Consider the following 14646-nt stretch of genomic DNA (forward strand, 5'->3'; position numbering starts at 1 on the left):
GGGCCGCAAGGTGAGGGCTGTGTTGATCGCTACTCTATTGGTTACGGAAAGCAGCTCCAAAGCGGGCACTGAGGCTCAGCGGCACCGGACTTTGCCTCCTCGTAGAAGGAGAACGTAAATGACAGGAAGGGCCCTGCTGGAAGGAGCGCAGGGCAGGCCCATGGAACCCAAGTGCTGCTTCCTCCCTTCCCGCAGGTAACCCGTTGTTACAACATGCAGTGAGTGCAAGCGGGGCCCGGCCCCGGGCTGAGGCTGCGAGTCCCTGGCCGGTGTTGAATCAGAGCTGGGAGCGGAGCAAAGCTCCCTGCGGGTTCCTCTGCACCAGCGCTGCCTCCCTGCGGCTGCCCCGTGCGGAGCGGGCACCAGGAGCGGCCCCCCAGGAGGGAGCTGGGGCTCTGCAGCGCTGACGTTCAAAGAGCAGGAGCATGGATGAGGAGGAGCAGAGGGGTTCATTGCACCACAGCCCATGGGAGCCCACTGGGATGCCCCTGACACACAGGGACCAGGGCCATGGGTGCTGAGCTGCACACCCGGAGCATAGCAGCAATGCACAGGGCCAGTGCAGCTGAAGCGCCTACTTCTGCAAGCAGCCTGGTACAATTGATGATAGCAACCTGGGTTTGGCTCATTGCAGCTGGAACAGGCCCAGTCTTGGCCATCCTTGTGTGATGCCACTGGTGCAGGCACCCACTGTCCAGCCTGTGCTCCCTGGAGCAGCGGCACTGAGGCCGCTCAGGCACGTGTGAAAGGCACAAGGTGCATGCCTGGGTCACATCTCCCTTCATCTGGCTTCCTCCTGCCCCGCTTCCAGCCCAGCCACAGCAGGAAGGCTCCAGCTCCTGGGCCGGGCAGGCAGAGGAAGGTGGGAGCAGGCAGATCACAAGTGGGATGGGAAGAGCAGGGAGACCTGTGTTCACTGCCACCAGCGCAGCGTGCATAGTGCCGGGTATCCCCTGCCTTCCCCAGGCTGCCTGCGTTACGGCTGCTGCTGATACTGGCTCTCTGTGGCAGTGAAGAAATCCTCCAGAATGCTCTGCACGTACTCGAAGGTGGGCCGGTCCTCAGGTTTGGTCCTCCAGCACCTCATCATAACATCGTAGAGCTCCTCGGGGCAGTTCTCGGTGCGGGGCATGCGGTACCCACGCTCCAGCGCCCTGATCACCTCCACGCTCGTCATCCCTGGAGGAATGGGGCAGGTTAGTGAACGGGGCATGATTTGTCACTGCTTTCTTTAAAAGCAACAAAAACCCCAAACCACCCTTTGGGCAATGGTGCTAGGAAGAAAAAAGACAGGTTAGGGGGGTTGGGAAGGGGGAACTGCAACTCCTCGTCAGGGAAACATGCAGAGAACCGAGGTGCTGAGTGAGCTGTGGCACACAGGTTTGTACCCACTTGAGCGAATCAGGTGGGATTTATAAGAGTTCTATATAAATTTAATACATAAAGGCTGTGCTTCTCCATCTGCTGAGCCTTAAGTGAGCCATTCCTTCCAATAATGTCCCAAACAGCCCTTCCTGCCACCCCAGATCCATTACAGTCTCTTTGTGGCAGCATTTACTTGTCTTGTACAGAACCATTTCCCCCTGAAGGAAGGTACCTGGGTAGGGCATGCGCCCGTAGGTGATGATCTCAGTCAGGAGGATCCCAAAGGACCAAACATCTGATTTTATAGTGAAAGAGCCGTAGTTGATGGCTTCTGGTGCAGTCCATTTGATGGGAAACTTGGCACCTGACAAAGAGATCCCACGGGAAATGTGAGCTGTAACCCAAATGCTGAGAAACTGGTGGGGAAATATGGGGAACAAGAACCAAACAAAGAGAAGAGGAAGATGTGGGGTGATGCAAATGAGGAGCTTCCCTCTTTGGCCCGGTTACACAGCGCGTCCCCAAGGGGCCTTGCACCAAGGGGACACCTCGGGGAGTGACTTCGAGGGAATCCCACAACCCTTCAGCACCCAGCGCATGGCCAGGACCCCCGCACCTTCCCGCGCTGTGTACTCATCGTCTTCAATGACCCGGGCCAGCCCGAAGTCCGCGATCTTGCACAGCAGCGCCGCTGACACCAGGACGTTGGCAGCTCTCAGGTCGCGGTGGATGTAGTTCCTCTTCTCGATGTACGCCATCCCTTCTGCAATCTGCACAAAGGGGGAACGCAGCATGCAAAGAGGCCTTTGAACCGACACAACCACCTCCATGGGGAGGGGTTACCGGGAAGGGAAGGAGTTCGGCTGCCTATGGACAGCGCTGGTGGAGGGGTGAAAGGAGCAGAGAGGCAGCAGGGGCTGACCCTGCTGTGTGGGACCTGCTCTGTGCAGGGAAGGGGTCAGGCTCTGGGTGACAGGCCCAGCAACACCCTGCAGCAGAAAAGCAGCAAGAAGGGGCACCCAAGGGGCTGCTGTGGTCATGAGCACGTCTGTGGATGCTGCAGGACAAGGTGCAGCTGCTTCATCGCTGGCTGTGCGGACGAGGGGTAAATCATCCTCTGCTCAGAGACAACACGAGACCAGCCTCTAAACACATAAACTTGGGGGGAGCCGGGAGTGATTCCCTCCCTACACCAAGGGAACAGCAAATGGACCTGAACCAGCAGCACTGCAAGAGCCTCCAGGGTGAGGGCAGGAGAGCACGGTGCCGGGTCTCTCAAGGAGGGTGGGGAGCCCTGATCCATGCAGAGACGGCCCCATTTGTGCCAAATTATCACATATCTGGATGCTACCAGCATCCGTGAGGAGAAGGGGCTGGAGCAGCCGGAGGGAACATCCCCCCCCCATCCCCATCCCGCCTGCCCAGTCAGGCCAGGGTAAGGTGCAGCGGCTCCAAGCCCCCCACCCAAAGCACAGCAGAAAGCAGGCGCTGCAGGAGCAGGATTGTTTCCATGAGCACAGACACTGCTGCGCTCGCAGTGACTCAGCCCCAGCACAAGCCTGGGTGCCAGCCCTGCTGCCTGCACATGGCAGCTCTTCAGCCTGTGCTCTCCGAGCAGCAGGAAGCAGCCCCCCGGAGCAGGGATGGGCTGCCTGCAGGAGCCAGCTTCCTGGGAGCAGATGGTGCAGGAGTGCAGGGCTCAGTGCAGCCCTGGCACAGCCGCCTCACAGGCAGGGACCTGGGCTAAGCCCCCAGGGTCTCAGCTCCTGTCCCTGCTTCCCTGTTGCTCAGGACCCTCCATGAATTCTCTCACAGCAGCACCAAGCTTAGCTCAAAGGGCCCCTGGATTTGGCTGACACCTTGGGGACCCTGCGGAAGCAGCAGGGACAGGACAAGGGTTGCACACATGGAGCTGCATGGGCAGCACTGAAACCAGCTCCTGAAAATATCCCTGTTCGGGACTTCCCTGGAGTCCTCCTGCCTCCTGCAGCCCCTGGCAGCCCTTTGGCAGGGAGCTGATTGTAACTAACCACAGCCCTCCCGGAGGCACTCCTAGGGGATAACGCAACACGTTCCTTCTAGAAACAGTGCCCAGGCACTGTGAACACAACAGCACCACGCTGTAGTTTTCCTGCTAAACCACAGAGCTTGACCCCACTGCAGCCGTAGCTGGGTCCTGCCCAGGGCACGGTGAGGGTGGCACTGGGTGGCTCTGCCGCACGCAGGGGCTGGTTGCAGGTAACCGTCACAGCCGCAGGGATGCTGAGCAGGCAGCCGGCCCCTGCCCTGCATCCACCGCCCCGGTGCTGCCTGGTCCAAGCAGGCTCTGCCCAATCCAGCTGAGGCCTTGGGCCCCTCTCTCACCGTTTCCAGGGCAGGGGGAGCCGGGGCAGGTCTGCGCCCTCCTCACCTGCGCGGAGAAGTCGATCAGCTTCGGGAGCGGCTGCCCGTGCCCCTCGCTGCTCTTCAGGAAGTCCAGGAGGCTCCCTGGGGAGGGCGGGGGGAGCGGCTCAGGGCCCCGGGAGCCGAGCACAATGTGGGGACTCGGGAGGCACACCTGAGCCCCCATCCCGCTCCCATGGGCTGGGAAGAGCGGCAGCACCGCTGCAGGTGCCCTCCTTGTCTGTCCCATCCCCATCCCTCCATCTCCCAGGGCTGTCCCCGCATCCCCTCAATCCAGCACCCTCACATGTGCCATGGCTGGAGCTGGACCCACTCCCAGTGTCCCAGGAGCCAGCACAGAACCCATGGCTGACCCCAGTGGCGCAGGAGGGGCTGGTTACTGCTGCGCCATCCCTGGGTACCAGCAGTGACCGCGCAGGGACGTGGGCATCACCTTTCTCCATGAACTCGGTGACGATGTAGATGGGCTCCTCCCTGGTGACCACCGCGTGCAGCCTCACCAGCTTGTCGTGCTGCAGCATCTTCATCAGGTTGGCCTCCTCCAGGAAGGCATCCACAGACATGCTGCCCGGCTTCATCGTCTTCACCGCCACCTTGGTGTGCTTGTTGTAGGTAGCTGGGAGATGCACAACAGACTGTTCCCAGTGCCCAGGCACTGGATTCTGGAGCCAGGGCTCTCCCCATGGACCCAGCCCCAAGTGGTCCCTGCATTAAGGCCAGGGCCACCTCCTCTTCCCTGTGCTCCTCCTGCAAGTCCTCCCCTCCCCGCCTCCTCCACCCCACCACCTCCTCTCCCATCCCTCACCCTTCATCCCTCACCACCACCCTCACCTTCCCCCCAGCTGCGCCCCCTCCTCTCACCCATCCACACTTCTCCAAACTGCCCGGCTCCCAGCTTCCTCTCCAGCCTCAGCGACTCCCGAGGGATCTCCCAGGCATCTTTCTCCCAGGGTTTCTGGGGTCTGGGCACGCAGCAGGGGTAGGTGAGCTTCTGGCACAGCCCATCGCTCTGCCCTGCGGGGAGCAGCCGCAGCCATCAGCTGGTCCCTCTCACAGGGTGCTTCCTACTTGGAGCCCACTGCAGCCTCCATGGCCACAGGGCACGTCCTGGCATCACACACCCCGCTGCAAGAGCTGCGGGCACATTGGACAGCAGCCACTGCAGCCCAGCCCCGACAGCACCGCTCTGCCCTGCCCTGTGCTGGTGCTCAGAGCCCAAGTCAGGGGGTCCCGGGTACTGTGGGCGTTCGGAGACACCAACACCCCCAGATGTGGCAGCCAGGAAAAGCCAGCCCCTGCGCCCGGGGATGGTCCAGTGCTCACTGCACATCCCAGATGGAGCCACAGCAGGAACCCAGCAGTGATGGGCAGGAGCCCCGTGGCCTCTGAGTGCCCCTGGCTGCCCCACAGCCACCCAGGGGCACAGCCCCATCTGGGATGCAGGACCCAGGCACCCCAGGGCTCACCCTTGTAGTACTGGACCAGCTCCTGCAGGGTGTCAAAGCTGCTGCGTGCGGAGACGTAGAAGCCGCCACTGTCCAGCGTCCGGATCTTGTAATGCTTCACCGCGCCGTCCCCGTCCCGCACTGACAGCGAGTAGCAGCCTGTCCGGGGAGGGTGAGGGCATCACATCCCTGTGCCATCACCCAGCAGAGCCAGCACCGTGGGCACCCTCCAGACCTTTGCTTGTCTCACTGTCCCGTATCATGAAGGATCCGATCACGTTCCCGGGACCAAGGAGCTGCCGCTCCGCATCCTTCCGGCTGATGCCCTTGAAAAACCACCTGCAGAAAGGAAGGAACCACGGAATGGGGCTGGGGAGCTGAGGCTGGCGTAGGGCAGGGCTGGGAGCAGCCACAACCACGGCACCGTGGGACCGGGATGTGCCACCGAGGGCCGGACTCACTCCTCCGTCTCCAGCGAGTCAGCTCGGGCGACGTAGTTGCTGGGGATGAAGCCTTCGTGCCCTGTCACCAGCGACCGCGCTCGCCACCACTCCCCTGACCTGTGACAGAAACGGCCCTGGGTGATCCCATGGCACCGGGCACTGCTGGCAGCTCCAGGGCAAATTCCATAAGGAGACCCCAGCAGGGCCGCGAGGCCCTCAGGAGCCCTGGCAGCACTTACTGCTCCAGCACCTGCAGCCGCTCCCCTTTCTGGAAGCTCAGGTCCCCCGCGTGCATCGCCTCATAGTCATAGAGCGCCAGCACCACAGCATCCCCCGAGCCTGCAGCGAGGCAGCTCCCTGGGCACCCTGCTGGGATGGGACGGGGTGACCCATCCCTGCCATGGGCAACCAGGACACCGGCCAGGGCCGCCGCAGCACCCAGCACCTCCAGCTTCACTGTGCCGCGGGCACGGCCGGCCTCCAAGGAGGCCCAGAGCTCCCATCCTGGCACTGGACCCAGGCTGGAGAGGGCCTGACACACACCCACCCCTCGCACCCACTTTCACCCCCGGACCTACCATCCTCGGGCGGGGGCACGGCCGCGCTGGGGACGTTACTGCTCTGGAAAGTGGGAATAAAGCAGAGAGCGACGTTGAGGGGGCAGAGATTTGTACCAAGGGGGGGTCTCAGGCCCTAGCATAAGGCGCAAGGAGGCACCCGAGGGGCAGCGCCAGCACCACCCAGCGCACCAATGCACCAGCACCTCTGTCCCCTCCCAACACCTTCATTTTCCTCTCTCTCTCTCCACGATGCCTTGATTCCCATCGGGATCACTCTGTGCTTTGCCCCAGCATGGACGAGGCTCCCATCCCACGGCCAAGCCCCTGCTGGCACCCGCATCCAGCCCTGCTCTTGGTGCTGGCAGCTCTGGTGCAAAGTGGGGCTGAGCCCCACCATGGCTCATCCCTGTGCCCCCAGCTCACCTGGTGGCTCCCACTCACCCTCCTGTTGGTGGCCGTGGGGTCCCTCACATAGTGGCCCTGCTGGAGGCTGGGGTCAGGCTCGGTTTTTATCTTCTCTTGGACACCAGCTTCCTTTGACTTCACACAACCCATCCTGGAGCCAGGGGAGGGGAAGTGAGGCCGTTGCAACAGAGGTGAAAGCCCTGCTCCAGCCCCAGCTATGGGGTGCTTGGCAGGGGGCTGTGATGCCGCATTGCCATGGGCACAGAGGGCTCTGCTCCCACCAGGGAGCCGGGGGGCCCAGCATGTGGAGGGGAAAAGGAATCTCCCGGTGCAGAGAAGGAGAAGCCACAGGGGGCAAGTTTTGGGCAGGTGACAGCGGCTGCCATGGAGCAGCTTCACAGCCCTTCCCCAGCCAGGGATGCAGGCACTGAGCACCACGGGTCCAAGAGCTGCTTGGTGTGCTCTGCAGAGCGGCATCCCCATCACAGTGGGGCTCCCCCACAGCCCAGGGCAAGCACAAGCGCTCAGCGTCCTGCAGCTCCCCAAGAAACACCCATGGGGAAACGGCTGCGAAGAGCAGCGAGTGGGGGAAAACCCACAAAGGCTCTTCCCTTGTCCGGGGGAGACCTCGGAGCAGGGAAAGGAGAAGGTGCCCAGGGTGACAGTGAAGGAGGAAGCTCGGGGCTGAGCAAGACCCTGCGATGCACTCAGCACCGCTGGCTTTGCTGTGTGGCTCTCGAGGGACATCGCTGTCGCCTCCCAGCCACCCGACAGCCGCTCCTTGTCCTTCCCAGTGTCTCAAAGCTTGGCCCAGCCCCGCTGCCCGTGGCAGGGCCGCATTCAGCCCTGCAAAGCAGCTCTGAGGGTCCCCGGCGGCCCCTGCAAGGACGCCGGCAGGGACCACATCACGGGACCGCACCGGGACCGCTGCCACCGCCTCCCCTCGGGCATCCAGGGGCCGCCGCACCGAGCGGGGCCGGCAGGGAGCAGGACCGGGGCAGCAGCGGCTGGGCCGGGGCAGGGAGGGACCCACCGGGGCTGCGGGCACCGGGGCTGCGGGCACCGGGGCTCCCCCCGCCGCTCCCGGGGTCCCGCGTTCGGCTCCGCTCTCACCTGCGCTGCCGTCCCGGGGCACGTCCCGGTCCCGGCTGCTGCCGCTCCGCTCCGCTCTGCCCGGCTGCGCCCGCGCCGCCCCTCCCCGGTAAATCCGCACCCGCCCGGTAAAACCACGCCTCTCCCGGTAAGGCCCCGCCCCTGTCCCGCCGGTGCTGCCCGACGTGGGGGGCGCGGCTGATACCGCGTGTCCCAGCCCCGGGGTCCCAAACCGGGACTGGAGCGGGGATCCCGTTGCTCACGGAACAGAACCTCCGGCTCCAGGCGGGGCACCCAGCGAGCGAAGGCTTCCGAGGGCACCCGAGATGCCCGCAGGGAGTTCCCATCCCGTCCTGGCCCTGCGATGGGTGCCAGAGCTCGCCCCCCATAGCCCTGCTGCCCTGGAGGGTTCGGGAGGATTTGGGGTCCAACACCCCAGAGTGGTCCCTGGCTGGCAGCAGGGATCGTGGGGTGAGCCCAGGCTGGTGTGGGGTGAGCCTGGTTCTCCGCCCCTGCAGAGGGGAAAGAGGAGACCCCCGAGCGCTGTCCCGTGATGGGGTGCAGGGCACGGGGCTCCTGCTCTCCTGGCCCTCATGTTCCCATGCCAAAATCATCCCAGGTCCCCTCTCCTGCCTTTGCTCCGGTTCAGCCGGAGGACCCCTGAATTCAGGACCAGGACAGCAGCAGCAAAGGGCCCTGCGGTGACACCCCCCATGGTGGGCAGGCACAGCCGGACCCAGGCCGTGCTCTGGCTCTGCAGCATCAGAGGAAGCAGCCGGGGCCCCTCCTGCGCAGGGTTTGCATATGGAAATCTTCACAGACAAAAAAGCAGTTGCTGCCGGTAACCCCCAATCCGCTGCCCACGCTGCGGCCCGGGCTCCGTCCTGCACCCCCAGCGAGGGACACCGGCCACGGGGCTCCGCCGGGGCCAGGCGGGCGCCCGCGTCCCCCGGCAGCGGGCGGGCTGCGGCAGCGCTGCAGGAAGCGGGGCCCGGGGCAGGAACTTCCTCTCGCGAAACAGCCCCGGCCGCAGCTGCGGGGCCGGCACTCCCGGCAACGGGGAGCGGCTGCCCATGGCATGGCCCAGCCCGGCCGCCACCCCCGGGCTTGGCAGCAGCACGGGGGCAGCCCCCAGCAGCCCCCGCTCAGGCAGGCAGCCCCGGTCCCCTCCCACCCCGTCCCATCGCACCCTCGCTGCCCCCCCCTGGGTCGCTCTGAGCTCCGGGGGTCCCGCGCTGCCAGGGCTGTCCCCTGGGAGCCCCGGCTCTGTGAGCAGCCTGCGTGTGGCACTGGGGAGAGCAGCGTGCCCCAGCCCAGCAGCCGCACGGTGCCTGGCAGGGCTGCAGCAGCCCCCCCCACCCCGCTCACCCCCAGCCATAGCATCCCATGTGCCCAGGGAAGAACCTGCTCCACTCCCAACTCTGGCGTTTAATTGCAATCCGCAGTGATTACAGCGCATGGCGCTGCTGGCTGAGGGCTCCCCCGCCACCATGGGGTACCTGCGGTGCCATCAGCCCCGCCGAGAGCTGCCAAGGCAGTGCAGAGCCCCTGTCCCCTCCCACAGTGACAAAGAAGGGGACAATGTCCTCCCTCGCCGGCACTGGGGCAGAGCTGGGCACCTTGGAGGTGCAGCACCGCCTTGGCAGCAGGGAGGGCACCCCTTCACAGGTAGTTGTCCTCTTCCTCGTCCTCCTCCTCCTCCTCATCCCGCGCCAGCGCCTCGATGTCGTGGGTGATGTCCGTGATCATGCGGTTGAAGGACTCGGACTCGGAGCGCAGGGACCAGCTGTCGTAGCTGCGCACGGCTGAGGCCGAAGTGTTGCTCATGCTGCGCTTGATGCGGCCGAAGCTGTCGGTGAGGATCCCGCCCTCCCGGATGCCGATGCTCTCCAGGAACGTCTCGAAGTACCCGATGTCTTGGTCGGGGATGAAGGGTCTCATTCCTGCCATGGGCTCCGTGAGTGCTGGAGTAGCCCTGCCTGGGTGGGCAGCGCTGGGGTGCGATGCCAACCACCCCCACTGCTGGCTCACCCCATCCCATCCCAACGCCCCTCAGAGCACGCCCAGCACACGCACCCCATTGCCAGGACGACGCGCTGCCACGGGGAGCCCAGACACTCACCCAGGAGGAGGAATTTCCTGCGCTCCCCATAGAGGCGCAGGAGCTCGGCGCAGTATTCCTGCACCGGCGTGCCCAGGCGGTATTCCCGCAGCAGGAGGGCGAACTGCTGGATCTCCTGTGGCGACAGCTTGTTGCGCAGCTGCATCCACACAGGGACAGGTCAGGGCTGGGGGCACCAGCAGCACAGAGCCCCTGCTCCCTGTTGGCTGCTGGGCGCAGGGGCTCAGCCCTGCTGGCACTGAGCAGGGCCCTTCTCCCCTCCCTGTCCCCTCACCGTCACCATGTAGTCCTGCAGCTGCTCCAGCCCCGCACCGCTCTGGTCGCTGCCGCTGCAGGCAGTGGCCAGGCTGTGGTGGGACCGGTGGAAGGAGGGCGAGGAGGCACCGCTGTAATACGCCTCGAAGGTCTCGTGGGAGCTGTTGCTGTGGGAGGGTGGGGGTCAGCGGGTCCTGGCACCCCTCAGCTGCCTGTCTGACCCCATCTCACTGCACAGCACCCACCCGGGCATCTCTGCAGGCACCCACCCCAGTGCAGGGCACCCACCCGGGACAGGGGCACCCTGGGGCAACCAGACTCACAAGGAGCTGCAGCAGCTGAAGTCGGCATCATAGGCATACGTCCCGTCTGTGCGGCAGCTCTCGCCTGGAGAGGGAGAAATGAGGGTCCCAGAGTGGGGCCAAGCCTCTGTCCCTGCACACAGCCCCATGCCACCTGCTTGGTGTCCCCATGCCTGCCCCCCACCACTCACTGCGGCTGGAGAGCCAGGGCCGTGTTGGGGTGGAGGTGTAGTGGTACCCGGCACGGTCCACGCACTCGATGCTCTGGTCCCCATAGATGATCTGGAAAACCTGGCAGATGAGCGCGCAGGACTCCTCGGCGGCATCCTGCAATGGGAGGGACAAGGAGAACACATGCCATTGGGTGCCCAAGTGCCATTGGGTGCCTATGTGCCATTGTGTGCCCGTGTGCCCATGTGCCACTGAGTGCCCAAGTGCCATTGGGTGCATATGTGCCACTGGGTGCCCAAGTGCCACTGAGTGCCCCATGTACCATTGGGTGCCCAAGTGCCTCTGGGTGTCCATGTGCCATTGAGTGCCCCATGTGCCCTTGGGTGCCCAAGTGCCTCTGGGTGCCCATGTGCCTCTGGGTGCCCAAGTGCCTCTGGTTGCCCGTGTGCCATTGGGTGCCCAAGTGCCACTGAGTGCCCCATGTGCCATTGAGTGCCCCAAATGCCCCTGGGTGCCCAAGTGCCTCTGGGTGCCCATGTGCCATCGGGTGCCCATGTGCCACTGGGTGCCCCAAATGCCCCCGGCTGCCCAAGTGCCCCTGGGTGCCGGTGTGCCGGCAGCTGCGTGCCGTGTGCCGTGGGTGGGCACAGGCCGGCTCCGCTCACCCTGTTGGGCACGGCGAGGATGACGAGGTTGGAGTAGGCGTCAGGGCAGGGCTCCTGCGGCTCCAGGGGGTTGCCGCCCGTGCGCCGCCGCTCCCAGCTGCCGAAGCCGGCGCCGCGCTCCCAGCTGCCGCCGGCGGGGCCGGGCCTCCGCCGCTCCCAGCTGCCCGAGGGCCGCCCGCGCTGCCGCCGCTCCCAGCTGCCGCCGCGCCGCCGCTCGAGGCTGCCGCCCTGGCGCCCGTCCTGCCCGGCCCGCGCCGCCCGCCAGTCCAGGCTGCAGATGGTGTGCCGCCGCTCCGCGGCCGCCCCCAGCCGCGCCCCCTCCGGCCACGAGCCCCCCGCCCGCTTCCCGGCGGGGAAGGACTCCGGTAACCCGGGGGGGGCCGCCTCGGGGTGAGCCCCGGCGGGGACCGGGTCCACTCCCAGGCCTGCGGCGGAGGGGAGAGAGCGGGCGGCAGGGCAGGGGCTGCGCGGCCCGGAGCCTGCCCCGGGCACGGGGTGCGGGGGGATCGGAGAGCCCCAGACTGGCTTGGGTGGAAGGGACCTCAGAGCTCCTCCAGCCCCAGCCCCTGCCATGGCAGGGTCCCCTTCCACTGGAGCAGCTTGCTCCAAGCCCCTGTGTCCAACCTGGCCTTGAGCACTGCCAGGGATGGGGCAGCCACAGCTTCTCTGGGCACCCTGTGCCAGCGCCTCAGCACCCTCACAGGGAAGAGCTTCTGCCTAAGAGCTCATCTCAGCCTCCCCTCGGGCAGGTTCAAGCCATTCCCCTTGGGATGGGCGTGATGGAACGGGGATGCGGGAGCCCCAGTGGATTGGAGGATTAAGGACAAAGATTAGGGGACTGCTCTGTGTGCAGGCTGGAGCTCAGTCCCCACCGACTCAGGGGGGCAAAGTGGGGTTTTTATGCCCCAACCGGACCCAGCACCTTCCCATCGCCCCCAAAACTCCAGCCCCTCATGCCCTGGGCACACCGGGTGCTCGGGGCCAGCTGTGCCGCACCGGTGGCCCTGGCCCGATGCCCTCACCGGTTTTGAGGATGAGGAGGTGCAGGGCATCATCCCGCAGGTAGGATGCGGCGGCGATCTCGTGTGTGGGGATGCGCAGGATCAGCTCCTCGTTGTCGCGCCACGTGAGCAGGAGGCAGCGGGCAGAGAGGCTGAGGATGCTGTCCTGCTCCGGCGTCGTCTGCAGCGGCAGCTCCTTCAGCTGCTGCGGGGCAGAGTGCGTGCCGTGGGCATGGGGCACCCAGCGGCATGGGGCACCCAGCACCCGCCCTCCGGGCAGCACTGGGGCAGTCCAGCGGGACCCCTCTTACCCTGGCTGTGTCCAGCAGCTGCAGCACCTCATCCCGGCTGGAGGGGTTCAGCGAGGCTGTCACCCACGTCAGGTGGCCTAAAAACTGGGACACAAAACCCAGGGCAGAGCTTGGGGGTGCCCCGCAAGGGGGGTCCCCTCCCACCATCCCCTTACCGGAGTGTTTGTCTGGGCAGGAAGGGGACCAGCACCCTCCTGGCCACAACGGGCGGTGGCTTTCAGCATGGTGTGGACCCGGGCATCCCTGGGGACCCCCCACCCCACCCCTTTACCTTCACCTCCTTCTCCACGTAGTCGTGCAGCAGGATCTGGGGGTCGATCAGGTAATCGGGGGGGTAGAGGGGCACCGAGTGCAGCGGCCGCCGGTAGACGCTGCTGCGGAGCGCGTGCCGCCGGGCGGCCTTGGGGAACACCAGCCGCTTGATGGGCGACACGAAGCCCTGGAGGGAGAAGGGGTGCAGGGACACATCAGCACCCAACCCCGGCACCCCAGGGTGCCCGGGCACCCCTCTGCTCCCTGACCTCCATTTGGGTGGCCGGGAAGCAGCAAGTGCGGACCCCACCTCTCCCCACCACCCTATAGGAAGGGTTGCAAGGTTCTTTTGTCCCATGGGTCTCCCCCGCTCCCACCCTCTCGCAGCCCCCCCAGACACCACCCCCGGCCCCAGCACCTTCTTCCCCTTCTTGGCCTCGCAGTCCATGGCGGCCGCGGAGCTGCTCTCGGCACGGCCGCCCCGCTCGGCGCCGCTGCGCTTTCCTGTGTCGGAAACTCCACCAGGATGGCCGGGATGTGAGTTCCTGCCCCTCCTGGGGGGTGCTGGGACTGGGCTGGGCTGGGCTGGGACTGGGGTTAGGAGTGGGAATAGGACTGGGACTGTGGCTGCATTTGGGATTGGGACCAGGACTTGGACCAGGACTGGGACTATGCTGGTACTTGGGCAGGAACGGGCCGAAGTAGGCTGGGATGGGACTGGAGCAGGCGCTTGGGCTGGTGCTGGGCTGGAACACGCGTTGGGACCAGGAACAGGATTTGTGCTGGGAGTGGGCTGGGATTTGGTCAGCAGCAGGGCCTGAAGTGGGCTGGATGGGACCAGAGCAGGTGCCGGGCCTGGGTTTGGGGCTGGGGGTGCCAGCGGGACCCTGCTGCAGAGCAGCTCCTGCCCCTCACTGCTGCAGGGCTCCCCCCTGGGCTTGGGCCTGGTTCTGCCGCCCCATGGCCCCACATCAACCACATCTTCATGGGCAGAGCTGGCGGCTCCCGGCCCTCACCGCCCCTTTCTCGCCCTGCCCATGGGGCCATGACACAGGGAATGGCACCTGCAGGATCCTGCTCAACTGCACCCAGCTCCCCATCCCCACGGGCACCCCCGGGTTCCGAGCCCACCGTGGGTCTGGGGGCTGCCCAGGGCCTCCGGCAGGGAGGAGGTTGGTCCGGCAGCAGCCACATCCAGCGGCTTCCTGCCCAGCATCCTGCCCGCGCACCCCTTCGCTGCCGGCCACAGGCACCGTGCACACAGCACCCCCGCAGCCATCCTGCTCCATGCCCAGCATCCCGAGCACCCCGGGACACAGCGCCCTGCCCCGCTGCAGGGCGCTGGGCCGGGGCCGCGGCGAGGAGCGGACCCGCAGGCGGGGGTTATTGAAATGAATTTAATTTCTCATGTTGCAGCAAAATTAAAAATATACAAAAAGTTCGTGGTGTACAAAAAAGTCTCGGTCCGGACCCGGCCTCCCCTCGACCCTGCCCGCGCCGGCTCCCAGAGAAGAAGGTGGCACACAGAGTATTTACAGTACGTGACAGCGGCCGCCAGGTCCCGGCGGGGGGGGGAACAGGGATGTGGCCGACACCCCCCCGGCAGCCCCCGCCGGGATCCAACGACCCTGACCGGGGGCAAACCCTGACCGAGGGCCCCATCCCAAACCTCGCCCCGCTCCCTGAAGCCGGGGTGGCCCCAGGGACACCCCCAGGGACCAGGATCCCCATCCCCAGGGAGAGCTCGAGCACCCCCAGAGCTGCCCCATCCCGCAGCACCCAGCTCGGCCTCAGGTCGTGCCCCCTCGCCGTGGTCCCGGTGCTGCCGCTGGCACCGGGGCGCTGGGTTTGGCT

General features: G+C 65.8%; 2 protein-coding genes across 8 annotated transcripts; both read right to left on the bottom strand.

Moving 5' to 3' along the window:
- Positions 1 to 18: 18 nt before the first annotated feature.
- On the bottom strand, positions 19 to 7828 carry HCK (HCK proto-oncogene, Src family tyrosine kinase). 6 transcript variants are annotated; one of them, XM_065691294.1, is made up of 13 exons: positions 7735 to 7828; positions 6658 to 6772; positions 6235 to 6277; positions 5896 to 5995; positions 5675 to 5773; positions 5449 to 5552; positions 5235 to 5372; positions 4630 to 4782; positions 4202 to 4384; positions 3776 to 3852; positions 1982 to 2135; positions 1598 to 1729; positions 19 to 1179 (listed from the first exon to the last, which is right to left on the bottom strand). In XM_065691294.1, exons 2-13 carry the CDS (start codon positions 6769 to 6771, stop codon positions 977 to 979), a joined length of 1500 nt encoding a protein of 499 aa, XP_065547366.1. In that variant the 5' UTR covers position 6772; positions 7735 to 7828; the 3' UTR covers positions 19 to 976. The 6 variants fall into 6 exon arrangements, with proteins under 6 accessions (XP_065547366.1, XP_065547364.1, XP_065547363.1 ...); XM_065691292.1 differs by having other exon boundaries at positions 5896 to 6022; XM_065691291.1 differs by having other exon boundaries at positions 5896 to 6025.
- A 1293-nt stretch (positions 7829 to 9121) lies between these two features.
- CCM2L (CCM2 like scaffold protein) lies at positions 9122 to 13319 on the bottom strand. 2 transcript variants are annotated; one of them, XM_065691653.1, is made up of 10 exons: positions 13211 to 13319; positions 12812 to 12979; positions 12541 to 12624; positions 12251 to 12434; positions 11229 to 11653; positions 10584 to 10719; positions 10414 to 10477; positions 10110 to 10257; positions 9836 to 9974; positions 9122 to 9692 (listed from the first exon to the last, which is right to left on the bottom strand). In XM_065691653.1, exons 1-10 carry the CDS (start codon positions 13238 to 13240, stop codon positions 9376 to 9378), a joined length of 1695 nt encoding a protein of 564 aa, XP_065547725.1. In that variant the 5' UTR covers positions 13241 to 13319; the 3' UTR covers positions 9122 to 9375. The 2 variants fall into 2 exon arrangements, with proteins under 2 accessions (XP_065547725.1, XP_065547726.1); XM_065691654.1 differs by having other exon boundaries at positions 9122 to 9656; positions 13211 to 13318.
- Between the last annotated feature and the right edge of the window lie 1327 nt (positions 13320 to 14646).

The sequence above is a fragment of the Lathamus discolor genome, chromosome 11 (assembly GCF_037157495.1).
Source record: "Lathamus discolor isolate bLatDis1 chromosome 11, bLatDis1.hap1, whole genome shotgun sequence".
Classification (NCBI taxonomy): Eukaryota; Metazoa; Chordata; class Aves; order Psittaciformes; family Psittacidae; genus Lathamus; species Lathamus discolor.

Coding starts and splice junctions, on each gene's coding strand:
- HCK (XM_065691289.1), bottom strand. CDS start 6,771: ATGGGTTGTGTGAAGTCAAAGGAAGCTGGTGTCCAAGAGAAGATAAAA. Junction 4,783..5,234: donor GCTGGTCCAGTACTACAAGG/GTGAGCCCTGGG, acceptor TGCTCCCCGCAG/GGCAGAGCGATGGGCTGTGC. Junction 4,385..4,629: donor GTTTGGAGAAGTGTGGATGG/GTGAGAGGAGGG, acceptor TGCATCTCCCAG/CTACCTACAACAAGCACACC.
- CCM2L (XM_065691653.1), bottom strand. CDS start 13,240: ATGGACTGCGAGGCCAAGAAGGGGAAGAAG. Junction 11,654..12,250: donor CCTCCTCATCCTCAAAACCG/GTGAGGGCATCG, acceptor CCTCCGCCGCAG/GCCTGGGAGTGGACCCGGTC. Junction 9,693..9,835: donor CAGGAAATTCCTCCTCCTGG/GTGAGTGTCTGG, acceptor CTGCCCACCCAG/GCAGGGCTACTCCAGCACTC.